At 40.2% G+C, this 22,659-nt stretch overlaps 2 protein-coding genes across 10 annotated transcripts in view; both read right to left on the reverse strand.

Moving 5' to 3' along the window:
* Nucleotides 1-584: 584 nt before the first annotated feature.
* Nucleotides 585-11,803, reverse strand: tmem174 (transmembrane protein 174). The gene is made up of 2 exons (XM_051072814.1): nucleotides 11,148-11,803; nucleotides 585-708 (listed from the first exon to the last, which is right to left on the reverse strand). Exons 1-2 carry the CDS (start codon nucleotides 11,801-11,803, stop codon nucleotides 585-587), a joined length of 780 nt encoding a protein of 259 aa, XP_050928771.1.
* Nucleotides 11,804-18,512: 6,709 nt separating this feature from the next.
* Nucleotides 18,513-22,659, reverse strand: part of fcho2 (FCH and mu domain containing endocytic adaptor 2) — a 41,807-nt gene continuing 37,660 nt past the window's right edge. For all 9 annotated transcript variants that reach the window (XM_051072994.1, XM_051072993.1, XM_051072991.1 and 6 more), the window contains 4 exons: nucleotides 22,236-22,435; nucleotides 22,054-22,118; nucleotides 21,804-21,968; nucleotides 18,513-21,214 (listed from right to left, as the gene is read on the reverse strand). In XM_051072994.1, coding sequence (XP_050928951.1) covers nucleotides 21,192-21,214; nucleotides 21,804-21,968; nucleotides 22,054-22,118; nucleotides 22,236-22,435 — 453 coding nt within the window. In that variant the 3' untranslated portion in view covers nucleotides 18,513-21,191. The remainder of the gene's footprint in view (nucleotides 21,215-21,803; nucleotides 21,969-22,053; nucleotides 22,119-22,235; nucleotides 22,436-22,659) is intronic.

Consider the following 22,659-nt stretch of genomic DNA (forward strand, 5'->3'; position numbering starts at 1 on the left):
GTTCTAGAAGCCTGTGAGGACCACCAAAGATGTCAGCTTCAAACTCAAATTAATTACAATCTCAAGGATGATCCAATTCGTCTGACATCAACTGCTTGTTACTGTTCCGATGTCCCTGTTTGTGTGCGCTATTACCCATGTCTTCACATGCACTAAAAAGAGCTTGAATCCCAAAGGCTCAGTGACGGTCATGGGAATCTGAAGCTGCACATCGAACACAAACTCCCAGTGGCAGTCTGATGAGAGTCCTTTCGGCTCGGAACATGTACGGTATAATTTGTGAAGATGTGGGCCGTGTCATTGGCACTTCAGAGGAAATGTGACTCTGTCTCACGCACAGTTTCAGGGCTACAAAGATAAAACATGAGGTGCTGGGAGGGAGAAGAGGGGGTACACACACACACACTGAAGACATAAAGGTGAAGATCCTAACTGCGGTGCCTTGATTTAACAGCTGAAGTTTTGAAAGCCCAGTGCGTATAAAAGCCTGCCATCAACACATATAATCTCTTAGCTGAGCCCATTGAAAGCTGGGTCCCAGGGGTTAATTCTCCCATCACTCCATGTTTGAATCAACTCCTGACTCACATTGAGATGAAAGCCACAGAGTCCCAGGACCGAGCCTGGACTCCGAGGCCCGCTGATCCCGGACGACTGGAGCGGATTATTGCATGTTCGTCTCGTCGGACCTCCATCGGGACAGGAAAACTGAAAAGAAAAACAATAATTAGAGATAATTGCTTGTGTCCAAACACGAGCATTAAAGCCCTCCTCCCTCCCATCTCCTTTCGTAGTATGTGAGGTGGAATGAAAGGGACACCCCCCTGTTTTGACAGCTGGGCAGGCGAACATAATTTGTGACAGCTGAACTGAAACGTCTTTAACCGCAGGGAGAGACACAGAGAGAGGAGGATTTGGGGCTGAGAGAGGGAAGATCAGACAGAGAAGTCCAGCCCAAAAGAAAGGAAGAAGATGTCAGAGGAGAAAAAGAGACAGAGGAGAACTGGGGAGCAGTGATTGCTGTGCAGAGGGGTGGGATTTCAGCAGAAAAGGATGAGGGAGGTTAAAAGGGGGAAAATTAGTCACACACCATAAACTTTGAAGAGAGGTAGAATTTAAAATAACCCACAAAAAAGACAGGACAAGAGAGCTTAACATCAAATGCATGCAAGTGGAAAAGAGGAGAATATTTAAACAACAGAGCTCGGTTGAACATGGTGTCATGCCAGGTTTGACACATTGGGTTAATTTGCTGCTCCCTGGAGATGACCCTTGAACTTCGGGGGACACGGGGTCGAATTGAACTCAGAGTGAGACAGCCAAAATCATGTCAGTCTGAGGAGCTGGGGTCATGGGTCACCTCTGAGATTCTTGGTATATAGGCCAAAACAAGGACCATATGTGGACGGAAACACATTTGAAACAAAAATAAGTCCTGATTTTCCGTCCTCACTCCAAACTGGCCATTTTCTTTTCTTTTTGTCCCCCCCTCCCCCAATTTAGACCCACCGCAGACTTTCTGCCCTAATTCAATAAAGTCATAAATACCGGCATAACAGCAAATTGACATAATGTTGGCTGTGTGCCCTTTAAATTGTCAGTGACAGAAGTTTTCCCAGAGGTGAAATATTAATACAAACACAGGATTTCTTTTCCAAAATACCCGGCTCCCAAATTCTCCCATGTTTACTTTTCTCCTTGCTCCTAATTTCTGTTAGTGTGAAATGTTATACTTACTGTTGTATTTACTGACAGGGCAGGAATGGAAACCTGGGAGCTGGGAGAGTGATCCTTATGGGCATTGCTCAGCCAAATAAGTGAGTCTCTGTCCTTTCAGTTTCACTTCGTCTGACCAGGAAAGCTCCTTTCACCATCTGGGGAGAACAAGCACATCACTGATTAATCACCATTCAAACAGCAAATAAACGGAACATTAATAATTTCTTACTATTTTCTTTGCCTTACGGTTTCCTTCACTGCCATGTATTAAATAGTAATGAGAATCCCCAAAAGTGTCTTCATTATTATATTAAAACACATACTGCAGTAAAAACAGTACAGTATGTTCAGTGTGTTGGACTAAAACATGAGCACAGCCTTCATGTAAAACTGAGATTGTGAAGATTAGTGCTGTTATTTTTGCAAATTGGCAACAGGTTTGAAATTGAAAGTCACATTACATTTAAAACTGCTTATTATTCTGTCGAGGAAATTCTTTGCACCTGTAAACCATCTGTACCTTTCATCAAAAAAGTGGAAGATTATAAACTGAATGATTTCATAACCTGCTCCCTTTTTTCTGCAAATATTATTATTGTCATTTATGTCATGTTGTCATTTTTTAAGCCTCATATTATTCCTTTATTTATTATTATAAGAGATAGTTCAACAAAACAAAGACCTATCTCAATAAAACATGATGATGATGTGTGCACTATAATAACATAGGTACATACATATAGGTATGAAAAATAATTTCAGTATACATAATAATGCATGACATTAAATAGTCCATCCATCATCTATACTGCTTATCCTTTAAGCAATGTGGGTTCTGGAACCTACATTAAATCGTATTATATATAACATACACACAATGTACAGTAATGATACAATGCTATGAGATATATACAACAGAAATGGAAGATAATACCATTATGTAGCACACGATAATATATAAATTCACAATTGATAACATATTGAATATTATAACCTAGTAATATAAGTAATACATATATACACATATTAAAAGAAAATTGTACTGCATGTTACTACCTCTGATTCTATAACTGACTCAATTAATCCAGTAATAACACAAGACAAGGTGCAGGTTTATTGTTGTATAGTGTTTGTTACAGTGTGCAACATCAAAGTCAAATACTGGGTGCATACTACAGTGTATATTTACTGCTGATTGTTCATTTGATTTAACTGTCAAATTGTTGGTTTCTGGGAGATGGGGTGTAGAGGGTTATATAAGAGAGTGTTAATAAAAACAGCTTATAATGCTGCTGTCATGAGCAAGACCCCATTGAAAAAAAAAAAGCTCTCTAATCTCAACGGATAACTAACTTCACCAGTTAAAAGGTCATTTGAAACCCTGATATATTCCTCTGAGAGAGAGCCCTGCCAGTCTGAATTTTTAGCACAGCAGCAAATGTATCAACATCCTTGGCAGGTGAACACATCTGATGGCAATTATCATGTTCCCAGACAATCAGCATCACACTGCACTTTGCTTTCAGGTTTTAATGAATCTACACTGTTTACATTAGTTGTATTGTGGTAACTTACTTTTTTCCCAGAGTTAAACTCCACAACAACTGACCAAATTCATCCACTGATTAAGATGGTATGCAGCTGAAAAGTTAAGTTGAAGTTATTTTGGCAAATACTAACAGGTTACTACTACTCCTAGTACTACTCTATATTCCAAAGGTCACTTACTATTACATCCTTTAGACAAGACAAGACATCAGAAGAGTAATTCTGATAATAAACTGAAATGAATGAGAATGAAAAAAAAATCTCTGTGAAACTTATTTTCATTTTAACACTGAGAAAAGTGAGAGAGAAAGAGATATATTTTTAACATACAGGATCTTTGTCTGCATATGATATCCACTATAGAATATCCCACATTTACAGCCTCATACTTGTTAAAGTCATATAAAATTCTCATAAGAGCTACTAAAGCCACCCTCTTATCAAATTCAAAATGAAATACAGTTCATAAATGTAATCATCGCAGAACTCCTTTTCCACATGACATGTCCTCCTGCGGTGTGACAAAGCACTGACCCTTACAGAGGACACATGTAATTGCACTCAGAATACAGTCAGGCTCACTGCGGTCACCCCTCATAACACATATATGGTTATTTCCAATAACAGAGCAGATGAAGCTGACCTCACTGCGCTCTCGCCAAATGAGCTGAACACCTGCTCTCTGAGGTGAGCTGGGGGGGGGGGGCTTTGGTCATAAAAAAAAAGTGATGGGAAAGTTATTAGAGAGGGGGACAGAGGGAGAGACAAGGAGGGGGAGATGACTTTATCAGGGCCACATAGAGTTGTTGGCTTTGAGTCAATGTAAAAGAAAAATGACTTGATTGTAGCGGATAGTTTTGCCACATTAGCTCTGAAAAACAAGGGCCGTCATCTCAGCCTCACAAAGTATCTCACAAAGTATGTGTCATAGAGCATGTGTGTGTGTGTGTGTGTGTGTGTGTGTTTGAATGTGTGCGTGTGTTTTCCATACACATGGACACACTTCAGTTGCTGTTTGCCTGTGTAAGAGTGTGTTCAAGTAACTGCACATACCTGTAAGTTTGTGTGTGTATATGGGGGGGAAGTAAAATTGTGTTTTTCTGTGTGTGTGTGTGTGTGTGTGTGTGTGTGTGTGTGTGTGTGTGTGTAGCCTGGCTCCATACAAGGATGAGCATGTAAATGGGTTATTATGCTGAGAAGGTCTGCAAATCATTTCCTGTGGGCTGACAATTTATCAGATCCCCTTGAGGTTTAGACGCTCCTCTCACAAACATGTCTGCTTGTGTGTTTCAGTGTGTGTCTGAGTCAGGATAATTAACAAAGAGACACACACACACACACACACAAAAACAGCAACTTGAAAACATTTGTTTTCTGCATCATAAGGATAAAAAAGCTGATAATTTGCATTTTTCACCACCTTCACCACCAGAAGAGGCTCAATGAAAAAGTGTGAGGACTTTAATTTGAAAGTGACAAACCAGTCACATTAATTTCAGAATGACTCTTAGTGAAAACGCTGAATGCATGAGTGCAGTGTGTTGAGCCTCTGGGTGCATGCGAGTTCACTGCATGTGTGCGTCTGCCACCAGTAAACTCTCTACCTTCCCCTGCACAGACGCAGACCTGCTCACTGGGTGGTGACACTGCTGGCGAGCGAACTGAAAACTGCAAACGACAAAAGCTGGAACAACAGGAAGATAATTCAGATTTGATTGGTTTCACGTGTTCTTCATAAACAACAAAGTTTTCCTGTGCCTCAAGCGTGTTTTCCTGCAAACATGGAATCCATTTGTCCCCTGTCTTCATGCCCTGTAGTTGCACAGGCTCTTACGTAGCTACACACACATACACACACACACACACACACACACAGACATACACACAGTGAAATGAAAGCAGGCGCAGAGAGCGAGCCCACCACTGTGGCACTGGGATCTTTTGATATACAGTCAGGAACTTATTTTGAAAACAGCCACTTTCAGCTGCTAAAAATAATCACGAGGGACTTGGAGACGAAAATGTGAATGAGGTTCGCCAGATCTGCCTCTCCCGTCAAAATAACAAGAAATGTCCTGACAGAAGCGTGCGTCCTTTAATGTCATTTTAGTGAAAAGTTTTCCCTGAACGCAGCTGCTCACACACACACACACACACACACACACAGAGAGAGAGAGAGAGAGAGAGAGAGAGAGAGAGAGAGAGAGAACATTTAAAGGGCAGGTCCACTCAAATACAAAAAAAACATATTTTCCCATTCACATCTGGTGGCGAGCTTTCCAGAAAGTTTGGTTTTCATTTGTCATGCAATGGAAGTAAATGGGGCTTTGTTTGTGGTGCTCACATTAATTAAAAAAATGCTTTTCAAAAAAAATCAACAGCAACATTTTTTATTGTTTTATGTTTTTCCAGAAACAGTATCTCTGATATGGACTATTTTCATAAAGCAGTGGGTCCCAACCTGGAGATCAGGTCCCCCACAAGCGGTCACAAGATGAATCTTGTCATGAGATGATCTCTCACATACAAAATACAAATAAGTGAATAAATTCTATTACACAAAGCCAGACTTTTCTCCAATCTTTTCTCCAGACGTTTTGCTTCCTTCTTGTGAAATACTGCACAGTGTTACCTTTTTAAGCCTGTAAAAATGATTTAAATGATACAATATATAAGACTGAACTGCTCACAACACAATGTGTATTCAAACGAGTGTATATGTTGTGATGAAGGGTCACTAGGGTCAAGGGTCACATTGCTTTGTGTTACAGGGTCAAAGGAAAAACAGGTTTGGAGCCACTGTATGGATTTTTGTTTAATAGAAACTAAGTTATGTAATGAACATTTTTAAAATGTCTGCACACAGATAAAAAGAAACAAGAAAAAACAACAACATAGCAAATGTCAGGATGAAATTTAGGGGAACATGTATAGAAATTAGCCCAGTACATCCATGGTATCTCTCAGTGTAGTCATAAAATACAGGGAGTCTTTGGGATCATTAAAGAGTCACAAAAAGATGGTATAGAATAAAAAGAAGGTAATGCGATACTGTGAGACAGTATCAAACTTAGAGCCACATATTGTGGAACAAAAGGTGGAAATGGCATAGTAAGAGGTTAAGAGCCTTCTAAACTCTTTTTGTGAGTTTTTCTACACTGTCAGTCGTCATATGTTGTAACCTTTTATCACTGAGAATAAAGCTGTTCATTGAGTGCAGTGTTATAGGAGAATTCCCTCACACAATGAGCTCAAGTTACAGACTAAACACCAACTTCAGCTGTTTGTGAGTTGCAGAGACTGAACCCTCTCATTCTTATTAGAATGCACCATATGGGAGTATGGTGGTGTAACAATGCAAACACAATGGCTGGGTCCACTCGCTGCCAGCACGCAGAGCAAGGTCAGTGCTAATTACTCTCGTCTAATCATGATTTCCAGGGGATTATCTGACCCTTTGGTATTTTTGATTTCAAAAGGAAAATGCCATCTCAGATGTAGTTTCCAAATCCGTCCACAAATGTTTAGCTGGAAGCACATGTGGTTTAGTTGAGAGGGCCTCCAGCTCAGGCCTCCTGCACAATCAAACCACTTTAGTGGCCCCACAGTGCAGGCTCATCCTGGAAAACATGTGACAAAAAACTACAGACTGTGAGTAAGAGCTGGTCCAGTCCAGCAGAGACAAATACAGACAGAAAAACACCTGTTGCCCTCAGAGAGAGATTTTATATTATAGACTAAACTCATTCACTCTGAGCAGTTTTAATTTGCAGGGAAGTTTATCCACTTCATTATATATCATAGGCATTAGGACATTTGGTTGGTTGCCAAATAATTTCAACAAGTATAGTTTTTGTACCTAACTGCAAATAATTGATTGTTGTTGCTGTTTGCCTTTAAACGATCTCCAGCTGGAAATAATAAAGTGGTTTCCCTTATTATTAACCACAAAATTACTGATAATGACCTATTCATAACCTTCAAAACTCATATCAGGACTCATTCTCCTGGGGTTTTGCAGGAGAATATTTCCACTTTCCCCCCCCCCCTCTTTTATTTCGGAGTTGTTATCGTTCAGCATGTTCCGTAATACTTTCATAAATCGTCTCCAAAGCTCCAAAATGGTGAAATAATGGGCCTTGTCGGCCACCCGCATTTTACTGTGCTGTAAAAATAATGAAAGTCATATTGCACTGCGGTTTCAGATCAGAACAGGCAAACGGCGCAAGCTTGAAGGAGGTCCTGAGATGTTTTCTAAATTGCTATGAATTTTCAATTTTCGACGTTTTGCTGGGGAAAGTTGTTGTTGAGCGCGCGCGCTGTTTGGAGCGGAGCCGGCAGTTAATGCAGGGGGATGTGAGTAAGTGTTGGGAGAGAGAGAAAAAAAAGATACATTTAGTCATCAGGTCAATATTTATCGAGCTGAGTACAGTGACATGTCACCCCTCCTGGTAATAAAATGTAGACATTTTCCGCCGCCGCTGAGTTTCACATTGAGATCCGTGAAGCACCAAGAAAATAATAATATATAACTTCTCGCCTCGTCCCAGCTGCCAAAGTTATATTTACTTCTACTGCAGGGAATATATTTTACACATTTCATACATTTGTATCATTTTGAGAGCCGAATTTTGAAGCTCAGTTTCACAAGTTGCAAAGACTTGTTAGAGTTTTAATTAGGAAAAATAAATAAATAAATAAATTATTTTTTGTTTGAAATCAAAAGGCTCATAATTAAATTCCAATTAGATCAATATATTGTTATTGTAATAAAGCAGTTTTAGCAGTAAATTCGGAAACATATTGTATGTTTTTTTCTTTTGTTTGTTTATTTATTTATTTTGTTATTTATGTGTTGACTGTGTGTTTTTACACTGGCTGTAGAGAATGTATGTTACGCTGCAGAGATGTCTTGCTTCTACTTCTTTGCTTCATTGTAACATAAATTATTAATTTAACCTGATTTCTCATTGATTTACTTTAATTCACCTTCCTTCAGAAAAAAAACGACGACAGCAATGAATTCTTTAATTATGAACAAAGACTAGTCAACAAATTGATGTAAGAGTGTGTGTTAGAGAGAAGTCGAATTCTAGACAAGACACAAGACACACTGTGAGGCATAAGACGGAACGATACATATATAAATAGGACTGGTAGAGTGAACTAAAGCAGAAGATGAAGTTGAATAGAAGAGGAAAATAAAAGTTACACTGCAGCTACAGTTCGGTGCAAGATCTAAATAAATAATTTCAATTTTAATTTAATAATCAATGAAAGGCAGCGTCAAGTTTAGTAAAGTCTTACAGCTAGATTTAAAAGAACATCTATGTTATTATTATTATTATTATTATTATTATTATTATTATTATTATCATGCAGGCTACTGTAGATTTCTCTAATCCCTGTAAAACCACCTGACTTGACCCGTGAGTGAAGGTGTATTGATTTCCTCAGTGTTTCTGCCCCCGTGTGGTGCAGTGACACTTGTGTTTATCCTGCAAACACAACCGACAGTAAACTCCTCAGTAAACTATCAGGCTGCATTGCGTTGAGAGATCCTGCAGGAAAACAGGAAATAAGCCTGAAACTCATCTGAGCTTCATCTGAGTGGGTTCTTGGCACAGGGTCTATCATTAGGATTATAACAATAATCACAATTACTATAATGATGATTATTGATTATTAGTATTAGTAGTAGTAATAGCAGTAGTAGTAGTAGCAGCAGTAGTAGTATAGTAGTATGTTTGTTTGTTGCCTTTCTAAACTGACATCATGACAGAGGTCTTCTCATGCTGAGGTGATCATCCTCTGACTTCCATGGTCTCTTTAAACACCACACACAAATATGAGCAAGGCTGGCAATCTGTGAACAATTATAACCAAATGGTAAATGAGCATTATGACTTTTTTTCCTCTTTTGATGTTAATTTTCTCATAGAACGTTAAAAAAAAAACTTCTTTTTTTCTTAAGTATCTCTGGTAAATTGTCTCCATGTTTGTTTCAGGCAATAGTGGCTGTCTGCATTTCCTCTGCCAGCGTTTAATGGGCATGTACAGTGGTTTGTGCAGCTATTGAGAGACAACAAGCACTGGATAAATATATGCGTTTTTTTCTCTTTTCTTTTTTACGCTGAATGTAAATTTAGTATCTCAAAGTTTCCACAACCTTAGAGCGCTCAGATAGAGCTGAGTTTGTCCATAAATCTCCATCTTAATGAGGCTTTCTTCCAGTGAGTCTCATCTTGGTGGATTTTATGACTTCATACATAATTATTATGGTAACTCTACATGATAACAGCTGTGAGAGGAAAGTCAAACCTAAGCTATGTTACTTTTGTGTTGACGTGGAATGAGATACCAGTGACACAGAAGTTTTGTTACAGCACAGCATCTCATCAGATCACACAAGGGTAGATGTCCTCATACGCAGGTGGACATGAACAGGTAGAGCCGCTCTCAACGCCACGTCCTCCCTCATCCTCTGTCTTCTCAGTCCTGTGGGAAATTAAAGGCAAATGACAAGTCTCAGGCAGTCTGGATTTAAGAGAAGATCTGGATGATATCCAAATGTTTACAGGCCCAATTGGTTATGCTTAAAGCACATTTTAGGAAGCAGATTGCCCTTTAAAAGAAAACACTGAGGTTGAGCAATTCCTCCCTTGATCATTCCTCTATTTGGCATTAAACACTGGAAACACACTGAAACAGGTCAGACGTTGTGACAACATAAGTGAGAGCTGGTGAGCTGAGCATATGTTCGTATGATCAGGGCAGCAGTTTATAGTTATCCTAGGTTAACTGTATTATTCCTGCTGTCTGTTTTTATTAAAGTGAATTACTTTCCTGGAAACCTGCTGGGAGTAATCGTCTAAAAACAATAAAAGAAAGTGAAAACTTGTAACTTTCCACTAATGGAATGCAGCTTTTTTTGTTTAGCGGGACGTCTGTCAGAGGAGATTTGATTGGATTTTAAATAAATGGGATCCTGCAATTAGTGGAAAGAAACTTATTTATTTTTTATTTTTTTTATGATGGTACATAATGTTATGTTTCCCTCAGCACTTTGTGTCAGAACAGGTGGGAAAATATGATGAAATAAAAATCCCCGCCAGTTTGCTTCTCTTTCACAAAGCATATAGACATAAAATGACTTTGATATGATGTTACACCTCCAAAGGGTGATCGCATGAGAAGATGTGGAGCTATTTTAGTCTTAATTGTTCCCATTATATTGACACATGGCTTATTTTATTTTATGAAAGAGCTTCAAGAATGTTAAACTGATCGTCCCTCTCAATATTTTCTCCTCTTAGCTAAAAAATTTAGCTGCTTTATTTTGTTACTTTGTGACAATAACCTGACGTTCTATGACACATTGCTCTCAGTACAGTAATTTAGTAAATTAATACAAGCATGTTGACCATTATAGAGAGATTAATTGCACCATAATTGGCTGAGAGAGCACTGACGGCCAAAAACACTTTGGGCCAAGTGGAAAGTGATCTTGTGGTTAATAAGAAATGAACTCCGGAGCACTGCATCTGTGTTTTAATGAGCACTGTGAGAAGCTGTGAGTTTTTAACACGCTCACATCTGATTTAAGATTAACTCTCTGCCCCCGTCAGTTTTATCTGCTCCAGTGTCAACATGTTGCATGCTGGCTAAAAAGCAAAACCCAGCACTTAGATTGAATCCATTGCCTGAATTTGTATTTTTGAAAAAAAAAAAAAAAATGAAGCATGAACCTGTCCTCTAAAACCACAGGTTCAACATAACTGCATGTTTAAGTAATGGTCGGACCCAGCAGGACTAAAACTTTGTTTCTTAGAGGCATTTGGAGTCGGAGCAATGTCTGCCATGTAAGCACTGTTCCCTACCTCCTTCCTCTGCCGTCTGTTTCTGAGCTGTGGACCGAGCTGCCTACTTCTGTTTCAAAAGCTCTGTTATCCACACAGTAAACAGCATCATATGGAGGAAGAGCCACAGGGATGCCATTCACAGACCTGCCAGGTTGGAACTCAGTGGCCTGGTGTATTTCCGGGGTTGTAAAGTTATAGGCGGGTGGAATGCATAGCATTGTTGTGGCTCTGTGCAACATGATTGGTTGATTTATCCCACTTAATGTACAAGAATGTCCCCTGGAGGTTTGCTCCATCGCAGGCATTACTAGCGCCTCTTCGTCCCACTGCTTGCAGGGCCGGCAGGAGCCGATGCCAAACCTGCAGATGCCCGTGAGGGTGAAAGTACCTCCAACGGAGATCAGGATGGGGCCCAGCAGTTGGGTCCACTCAAACCTGGAGCTGGCTCTGTAGTGTTGCCAGCCCATGGCGGTGAAGGTGACACCAACCAGAGACAGGAAGACTCCGGAGAACAGCAGCACCGCTCCAGTCTTCTCACCATCCAGCAAACTGTCTGGCTGGCATGGGCGTGAAGCAGGTGCCACCACCTGAGTCAGGCTGTCAGGTGGTCCACTGACGACTACCGTAGGATTTCTAGCACTGTTTGTCTCCATTGCAGGCCTTTGTCCCACCATGTTAGTCCAGAAACCTCAGGGTCCTTGTTGGTCCATAAGCTGCCTCGGTATCATGTGTGTGTGGGCACTCAAACTGGGCCACGGTGCCTCTTAGAGTTAACACAGAATCAAACTGAATGAGCACTGAGTAACTCTAAAGACTCTTATGAACCAAGAGGACAAGTTATAAGTTAACCTGCTCGTGAGAACACGAGAGAACATGGTGCAATAGTATCGGTCACTGTGTTCAAATGGCAGCATGTTTCAGCATGTATTAATGAAGGAATGCTGGTTGGTGAATTAGGGCAGGTCATAGCAGAGAGGTCTGTTTAGACAAATTACACCAAGCATTCTGTTGTACAAGACAACTTAAGAGAGCACTTAATTATCAAAACGTATGTAAGATAAACTCACTTTGGTTGCCATTTTAATCAGGTATCCATGTAACTAATCTCCAGAGTGCATAACGTGAGGTATGAAGACCACAAGAGGAGATTTGGTGTGTTTCAGGTCTGTCTGAGAGGCTGAGAAACAGGAAGAAAGGGAGATTCCTGCACGCATAGAACGTGATCCGCAGTCCACCTTGTCACATGCCATTTCACACAGACACGTCTCCCAACTGCACTGTTATGCATAACTTATCAGCGACGGCTCGTGCCGCGATAGTTGAACAATCAGTCTAGCATGTTAAATGGAAGAGCTTAAAAACACATCACGCTATACGTGTTAAAGTCAGAGGCTAAATGAGCTGCACACAAAGTGAAACCCACACGTAACACGCAGGCGTCCCTCTCAAACAGCCTCAACACTTGAACCTGGGTGTCAGAGGAGTGCTGAGGCTGACTGTTCTCTCAATGACATCCTGTTTTAGGTTTTATGCAAATGTATTGATTATAAATTCTGCAACAGAGTGATGATCAATAATATTTCTACTAGCTTAGTGATGTGTCTTCATATGAGAAAGAAAAATTCATTTTTTCAACTTTTTTCATATGTATATCTGATAACCTTTTCCCTCTGTTGGTTTGTTTCTCCTTTTATGGTTGTGTGACCAAGCAGGATTTTTATTAGGCTTGCCAATTTATTCCTCCACTACAGTCTCAGTTAGTAATTGTCAGTGTGTTTCCTCCCCCAGTCTTCAAAACAGTCAGACATGAGTGTGTGTGCTACAGTAAAAAAAACACCTATGTTCATGAATATTTAATTCTGAATGCAAACACAGTGACATGCAAACATGTTTTTCAGTTGAATATCAGAGCAGTCTGCTCCTCTCCCAGCGGACAGCTTGCGTTTGCCTGTATAAAAGCACATCCGCACTGCATTGCGTGTAACGAGCCTGCCAATCGGAAAGGATGATAATGCGCTGCTTATGGCAAAGCAAAACAAAAGGTCTTCAGAGGGAAACAACTGACTATCAAACACACAAGGCCAGTGGCTGATCAAACCTGACCTGTGTGTGTATCTGTGTCCTTGAATGTGTGTGTGTGTGTGTGTGTGTGTGTGTGTCTTTATGTTTACCATAGCTTCAGCTCATTTCACTTGGCAATAATGAACAAAGGGACAGATAACTATACAAAGAATCCATACGAGCACAGTGTTTAAAGAACCCCCCAGAATTGAAGCTGCACAGATTCTTTCAATTAGCAAACTCCAAATATTTATGGACTGAACATTTCCTCTCTGGAAGGAAGGAGAGCTCTGTGTGTGTGTGTGTGTGTCTCCTGTTGACTCACACTGGGGTGTATTGATCCCCTGGGCTTATGCTTCATTTCACTTCAGCTCTGCCACTATCCTTTAAAAACACATCTGTCCAACGTCTATACAGCATACTGTCTTTGTTTTTTCAGAGATGGTCACAAAGCGGCAACATGTTAACATCTAGTAAAACCTAGTATAAGTATAAAACCTCTGATAGATACTGGTAGATTTCCTTTATGAAACAAAGCCTCAAAGCTGCACATTGTGCTCCCAGATTCATTTGTCTTTTCACCTGATGGAGTCTGAAGCTTTTAGTTCTCTTCTTATGTGTGAATGCTGTTGTTGTCTCTTCTCCCATTTGTGTGAATGATGTCCTTGCCTCTGTCTTTATCTCTTCTCCTTCTGTCCTTATCTCTCTGTATGAATTATGTCCCCGCTATGTCCCTCTGCGTGAGTGGTGTCCTCTTCTCCTCTCCCTCTGTCTTTACTTTGTCCTTGTCTCTCTCACTCTATTTGAATTGTGTCCTTGTCTCTTTCCCCTCTCTGTGGACAGCGTGCTCATCTCTTCTCCCTCTACATGAATCCTGTCCTAGTCCCATTCTCCCTCTGTGCGATCTGTGTCCTTGTCTCTCTGCCTGTGTGTGAATAGTGTCCTTGAGCTGATGGAAGATCAGAACTGGAAAATGGATCCATCCTCTGTTAAGCTTCCCATGGTTACTCCCTTTTTCTCTTAGTTAAAGGATTTTTGGGAGTGTTTCCTTATTCACATCGAGGGTCTAAGGATAGAGCACTACAAAACTGAGGCAAATTTATTTATGATTTGGTTTGATTTATGATTTCATGCTATATAAGAGTTTTTCCCATATATACTGGTCTGTTATTCTCAAATTATAAGGAACTTGAGTACCTCCATATCACATTCAAAGAGGAGCAATGCAATTGCAGTGTCAAGATTTCGCTGGGCCAATAAAGGACCAAAGGACCACTGCAGGAATTAAGATGTGACCATTTCTCAGTCATCCCCCTCCCCCAAACACACACTCACACACATGCTTACCATGACAAATAGTCTGTGACGTGCCTCTGTGAACATGGCACGGAAGGGTCCACTCCCTCGCCCCAGGGCTGACGAGGCAGTGGAGTCTGCCAGTGGATGGGACTCTGAGCGTCTCATCACTGGGTCTCAGTTTTACTTCCACTGACTCAGTTCACCTTTCTGGTCAGGAAAGATTTTACAGTGCAATTACAACAGTAACTTCTGTTGCTGTGTGTTTGCGGTTGCCAAGTAGCAGAAACACACTTACTACAGTTTATTCTATTTGTACGTCTTAGGCCCAACATATCACCTGACTGGGTGTCTGATATGCAGCTGGTCACTCTGAAATGAGCCAGTTAGAATGTATGATTTAATCACTCAGAGCTGCTGACACCTAAGAAAGACATTTTTTACATTTAAGATTTAGGTTGTGAAAAGGTACAGTCCTAACCCTCTATTTACATGACAGCATCCCTATGGAGACTTTGGTGAAAAAGCTGCTGAGATTTAGATTTGTTGAGTTATATTTAGGACACATTTCAAAGATACACATCAGACATATAGGTAAAGGCTTCTAATTACTACACATGTATACTTCTAAAACCTGAAACAGAAATGATGAGGTAATCTGTAGCTCCTTTAGTCTCTGCATCAACCTTCACCCTAAGGTGGCAGGATTTTTTTATGGGATGTTTGCTTTTAATGGTAGATTTCCTTTATGAAACAAAGCCTCAAAGCTGCACATTGTGCTCCCAGATTCATTTGTCTTTTCACCTGATGGAGTCTGAAGCTTTTAGTTCTCTTCTTATGTGTGAATGCTGTTGTTGTCTCTTCTCCCATTTGTGTGAATGATGTCCTTGCCTCTGTCTTTATCTCTTCTCCCTTCTGTCCTTATCTCTCTGTATGAATTATGTCCCGCTATGTCCCTCTGTGTGAGTGGTGTCCTCTTCTCCTCTCCCTCTGTCTTTACTTTGTCCTTGTCTCTCTCACTCTATTTGAATTGTGTCCTTGTCTCTTTCCCCTCTCTGTGGACAGCGTGCTCATCTCTTCTCCCTCTACATGAATCCTGTCCTAGTCCCATTCTCCCTCTGTGCGATCTGTGTCCTTGTCTCTCTGCCTGTGTGTGAATAGTGTCCTTGAGCTGATGGAAGATCAGAACTGGAAAATGGATCCATCCTCTGTTAAGCTTCCCGTGGTTACTCCCTTTTTCTCTTAGTTAAAGGATTTTTGGGAGTGTTTCCTTATTCACATCGAGGGTCTAAGGATAGAGCACTACAAAACTGAGGCAAATTTATTTAATGTCTGAATGAATGTCTTTATTAGATGTTTTATTTTGGGGTAAATCATATTACACTGCTCTAAAGATTGAGAGACTGAAGAATAACTGATTGATCAATTAAAGCTGATGATCTGCTGGTGTCAGCCAGATAAAAGCAATTTGTGCAGGTCCTTTCATAGTGATACTTTTCCCGTCAGTTTTGTTAATGCATATTTTTATTGCCAGGAGGAAACGGTTGACAGAGATCTGCTTGCTGAGTGGAAAATGTGACAGATGCTTTTGGATGGGAGTCTGACATGTTCAGGGTTTGAGTTATTCTAAAGAGGTCTTCTGGGTTTGGGAGCGAGCAGGAGAGGCAGTGGAGAGGAATCCATATTAATGCGATAAACTTACACCATCCTTGTTTGTTCAGATGGTTTTTCTCGTGGTGAAGAGGGAGATCAAATGGCCACATCAATTATAAATTGTCCGTAAATGTTACTGATGTGGGGCTTGCTCTCTGGATTGTAGAATAACTCAACTCTATGGCTCCAGTGGGCCTTTGGACAAACATAACTGTGATGGTGGACAACAAAGACTAAATGCTCCCTATGCTCTGACTGTTTCACGGAGCTGATTGTGACGTTCAGGCTCTCTCAATCGATACCAGACACAGGCAACACGGCCATCCCAGAGCTCAGAATATGACATTTTGGGAAGTTTTTTTTTTTCGCTGAGAGGCTCTCTCATATCTGTACAGTACATGTAGGTACAGCTAACAACTTGTAAGCTTAGCTTAGCAAAAAGACTGGAAACAGAAATATCTCACCTTAAAGCTCACAAATTAACACATAATATTGTGTTTGTTTAAACTATGCAAAAAATCAAACTGTGGTTTTATCTGGGATCACGTACTGGACTATCTCTTGGCCAAGAGCAGTACCAGTAGTCCTGTCCCGTGAGGTTGCCAGGCAACCAGCAGAGATTCACTGACCAGGGAATAGTCCAACACGAAAGGAACCCCTTATAAAACCACAGCTATACCATGTTCCTTAGTGAACTTTAGTGGTGCTGGTATGCAGATTTTGTTATCTTTCAAGCAGCTTGGCTAGCTGTTTCCCTTCATTTCCAATCTTTATGAATGAATTTGCCTTTTGGTGCTTCCAGTTCACTTGACTCAAAGTTGATAGGTTTTTCGAATGGGTTGGTTAGATACCTGAAATAAGGTCTGTGATTAACCAGTTACAAGAGCTCTCACTAACTTTTTAAGTGGAAAGGCTGAACTGAAAAATCCAATTGACTTTTTTTTAAGGGAACCTGTATGATGCTAACTTCCGGGTTGGCCTACAAAAATACATCATCCTTGCACCACCCAGCATTTAGCATACAGCCATGAGAGTAGCATTGATCTTCTTAACTCTTGGCAAGAGAGTGAATACATGCATTTCCCAAGATGTCAAACTATTCACTTAAACTCTCACAACCACATTTTTCATTGTGAGCCTGCCTACCTGCCCACACACACACAGATTTACAGATCCTCTCAAGCTGTACAAAATGCACGGCCACACACAAAAGTCTACACATGGACCAGCACGGTTTCTGGATATGACTTCAGCTCACATATCTCACTTTGGCCTTTCAGAGCATAACATCATACACTAGAGACCCTAAGATCTCTTCGTCTTCGTCTGAGTGAGGCGGACGGGGAAAAGTAGAGTCAACGCTGATGGCTCGCACATGTGGCTGTGAAAAGGCAGCTCAGACGGTGTCCGTATTTCAAACAGCAAGGAGGAGGTCTTCAGGCCGAGGGACACAAGGCATGACTGAGTGTGTAAATATGCACAAGGTGTTGATGTAGTGCTCGGCTCGTACGCACAGTCATGCATACATCCTCCTAAGCAAAGCACTGCATGAGCTTCTTGCAGTGCAAACAGTACATTAGTAACACGTGTGGTGGTGTCCTCAAACTTTGTTTTTTAATGCTCAATCATCCTACATGTCAGTAGGGAGTTGAATATAAACCTTTTGACGTGGCTTATGGTCGTAAAAAAATGACAATAAATTTGTTGTTTTTATCTTGTAGGGCTTCTGACTGTTCAGTATTTATCATAACATCAGCAAAATCTGTACATCGAGCAGGGATTTAGGAGCTTTAAAGGGCCAGTCCACCCTGGACACGGAGCCTCGGAGCACTATCAACCAACTCAGGTCTTTTCAGTGTGATTTTGAAATGTTTCAATCTTTCCACGGAGCACAAATTGACACCAAAACTTTCCCACCACACGTCTGTTTCCAAACAAAAGGAATAGTGAACAAAATTCAATACAAGATTTGTAGATTTGAGTGTGATGTTTTGGTATATTTGCTCATTTTTAACAGCTTTTACTCCAGCAGTATGCATAATAAATCTACAGCACAACAGTGCTTTGACCTGTTTACCAGGTATGATGTTTACCACACACACTATCTTTTCCACATGTTAGTATCCAAGCAATTTCTAATTTCCACTATAGTTAGTGTGCTAGTGAAACTGATATGGAAATTAGTACACAGATTTGGGAAAATGAATGTCACGTGAATATTTTGTGCTCATCCAATTATTTCACAGGAGGAAAGAGTGAAAGGAAAAGTCTAAAAATAGGCTCCAACTCTGGGGCCATATTGTTAAAAACATTATGACAGATGTGCTTACTGTTTCTTTACGATAAGACTCAAAGAAATCACACAGAACACACTTAAAGTAGTCATTTTCATATATTTGTATATATTCATATATTACACATTTAATACAGGCACAATGAGAAATCATAAAGTAGAGACAAAAAGTGGCTGATATTGGTAAAAATGTACAATTTATGATTTACACAATTTTGCTCTTTTTAAACTCTGTTTAATAGAACATATAAAGAAAGAAAGTGAAAGTGACCAAAAAATGAGCCTTGGAAATTTATTTTGAAGGTTTTGTGGGGGCAGCAAGAACCAGCTTGCTAATACTGAAAATAATTACAGAGTCTGTGTACTCTTTTTTTTTTGTCTTGACGCATTTGGTTTGTCTGAGCAAAACCACTGATATAATTAATTAAGAGAGAACATGGAGCAATATGTTGATTTTTTTGCTGTATAAATGTCTGGTGCTACAATTTTAGGATTATTTTATGTAAACTCATTTCAATTACCCTCAGACATTTGGCTGATTAAAGTTCAGCATCAAACACTAAATTTAAGTCAGACAGAACCTAAATGGCCATTTCCATCACATCCATTTAAGATTAGTGCCTGGCTCTAAATTATTATTAAAGGCTTGAGTCTTCAACCAGATACTAAAAGAATCATACAAAACATTAAAAACATTACAAATTGATGATTACATATAATCACCCTGGCCAGATATGATGACTGAAATCAAATGAATCATGCATTTCCAACAGCTCCTAAGTGAGACATGAATGAATCAAATATGGATATGAGTTTAAATCCCCTGTAAACCAGTTAAGAACTACAGTGAGCCACATTTTATCTGAGGATATGGTAAAACATAAGCCTGATGTGAAAGGATGTTTCTAAAAATCTTATTTGAGAGGTCAGTTGGCCACAAGATGCACAGTGTATGAAACTCCTGCCCTAAAAGGTTTCATTGATTTTCAATCACAGCTTCCAGGCAACTTATTGCATCTCCAGACGTCACATACCAACGCATCAACCAATTTAAGGATCATGGCGATGATGTGGTTAATGACAACACGTCCTACACAACATAAAATACTTCATCCAGAAGTACAACAGCCTCTACAGCAGCAGCCCTCCATTGGTAAAAGTCAAGAACGAAGCACCAAGAGTGAAACGTGGCATTTTCCCACCTATCCATTTTCCGTACCCGCTTGTGCTCTTTACATTTGCTCTCGCACATTTGCCGAGGCTTATCCCAGCATACACTTGGTGAGAGGCAGGACAGGTCAGTAATATATCACAGGGCAACGGCAATACTGTGTCACAATATCTAACCACAGACACAACAATGGATTACTCAGTCTAGAGTAGCTGTGATAAGGCATTTCAATCATTAATTTGGCCTTATTGTGCTACTGTTCACCTGCTGCACAGTGACTGCATGACAGGTTGAAGTCAACCGATGACTATTGGACAGAAAAGAATAAAAAAGATAAAAGAGAGTTTAAAGATAAAACTCAACCACAGAAGGCAAACATGACTAATTCATTTCTGGAAGACAGTTGGCTTGTAAAAAGAGGAGACAATTTCCCTTCAGTATCCAAATAAAGGAGTAAAAAACACAACTGGCACATTGTTGGTGCTTTTCTCATTAACTGTGCTGTAGTATACAAAAAAGGTAGAGAAAAGTTAGATTCAGGCACATTTCTCAATTAATAGGGCACAAAAGTATGATTAAAAAACACTGCCAGTTTAAAAAAAAAAGAGTTCTGGGTAATGACCCTTGATTTTTTTAAAGCATCTAACATTTGACACAATGTTTTACAGTCAAGATTGCTGAGCAATTTGTTTTTTTATGAAGAATAAAAATTAAGGGCTTAAAATGTAAAAAGACAAGCGACTGAAAGGGGAATTTACACAGGAAAAAGGCTGCACTAATTATTTAAAAACCACAGAGAAATGTAGCTTAAATCTGGAAACCCAAACCTGGGTAAAAACATTGACGCAGTTTTGTTGCCTATCTATCCACAGTATAAGAGGAGGCACTGAGGTCAGATTTTTTTTTTTTTTTTTTTTTTTGCATTTGTTTGAAAGCACTTCAATGTTATTTTTAAGATCAAGCTTGTGCCACAAGAGTGTGAGAGAGGATTCATACTGTTAAAGACAGATTCTACCTTCATGGCTTCATTGCACATGATCAAAAAAGACAAGTCATGAGGAGGAAAAGAGAGTAATCATCAAACAAAACTGATAAGTCAGAGCTGGTCGAGCAGAATATTGAGTGTTAATATTTACAGTTCAGAAGGAGAAACCTTTTCTTCTCTTCCACACAGAAGTTGTTTTGTTTTATATTTCTTTTAGGCTCTCGAAAAATGAACGTAAGAGGAAAAAGAGCATCTGAAAGATTGTTAGTGCACTTTTTTTTTTTCTTTTTTTATGATTTCAAATACAATATAGATTTATATCTAATCCATAAATTGTTTCTGACTATACAAAAGTGAATTGATCAGAAAGCAATATTAGACTTCATATCTACACAGTTCCTGAAAGCTCATCTTAGTTTTCTTTTATTTTTTTTAAACAGTGTTCAATACTCAGTGCTGTTTTATTGTAGTGAGATTCTCGCCTCCTGGGAAAAAGCACCACGGTGCTCAGATGGATCCAGAGGTTCAGGAGGCCTTGCAGAGTTGCCAAGTTTTGTGTGAATTTTTTTTTTCTCCTCTTGGGGACCAGAGTGGTGGAACACCTCAGCAATCTGCCATATAACGTCCTGAAGACAAGAACACAGGGGATGCAACTTGAGTTGCTGATACATTAAATATGAGGTGCTATCAAAAGGCTCAGAGACTGTTGCTGTTGTGAATGAAAGGAGCACAGCATGGTAAGGTGCATTCAGCAGGTGCGACCAATAACTCATCATCATTTGTGCACCATGAATTTGTTTCCTAGGCTCAGACTGTTAAACTGTGAGCAGCTGGACGCTCCATCATGACAAAGAGTCTGCTCCACGCATTTTTTTAAATGCTGATTTTTTTGGCTGCGCCAACACAATGGTTGCTCCCCACCAGCCAGGATTTGACTCCCTGCTACCTCCTCCTCTTCCCCAAATGAAAATTCAAGCTGAAGGCTCACCGTTTTGACACAGTGGTAGAGATCCAGCACGTGTCACAGACGGTGCTTAACATGCACACAGAGCAGGACTTCTAGGGAAGCGTGGGAGGAACACTGAAGCAGTATATTGTTGACAAATTTAAATCAGGCAGGTTTTTTGCCTGTTATAGTCACAGTCTCTGAGCTTTTTGATCACACATTGTGTCACAAGATTCAGATACACATGGATGGTCAAGCATATTACACACCTGTGGCAAATCTCTTCTTGCTGAGAGAAAGTCTGTATCCACTCCCCTGTAGCTCCATGTCCACTCCGGACAGGGTGCTCCCCTCACTCATGAACTGCACTGCCAGAGTAGAGGGGTTTGATGGGCCATTTGACAGTTCAAACTTGGCCCTCAGAGATCCGGCACCTGGGGTCAAACACAAACAAATACGCTCAAATTCCAGCAACTCCACATCCTCAGCATTTGTACAAATGAAAATAAGATTCCATACCTTCATTTTCAGATTTTTCTGAGATGTCACTCAGCTTCCACAAACACTTGTTCTGCTCTGAATTCCTATAATAAGAGGAAGAAATACCACTTTAAGCTGTTTCTGTTTAACTAAGACAGACATATTCTTCAGCGCTTCACACTTTTTGTTTTCCTACTGACACAACAAATGCCACATCTCACCATATGGAGTTGGGCAGAGACTGCATGTTGGTGACTCCTCCATCAACAGGCACTAAGATCTGTATGTTGGTGAGCGGCCCAGGAGAGGCCATGGAATCTGGGTTGTAGCGGTAGTCCACCCTCAGGTCCGTTGTTCCCGATGTACACTTCCAGTATACTGCCAGGTTTAGAGGAGTGGAATGGATCCCATCAGACAGCACCTGAACACAGCAGGACAGCAAAATAGTCCAACTTTAAATATGAACAGAAATTTGGGCTCTCCTGCAATGAGAGTGTGTAACCATGCTTAACATGTAGTACAGCAGTCTGAATCTCAACTTAGAAGATCACACACACATAGTGTCACATATGCTTTATGAACTAAAACAAAACTCCTATTTCTCCAAAGCATCCTTGAAAGCTGTTATTAGACTCAGCCAGTTTT

The sequence above is a fragment of the Lates calcarifer genome, linkage group LG9, assembly GCF_001640805.2.
Source record: "Lates calcarifer isolate ASB-BC8 linkage group LG9, TLL_Latcal_v3, whole genome shotgun sequence".
NCBI classification, from domain to species: domain Eukaryota; kingdom Metazoa; phylum Chordata; class Actinopteri; family Centropomidae; genus Lates; species Lates calcarifer.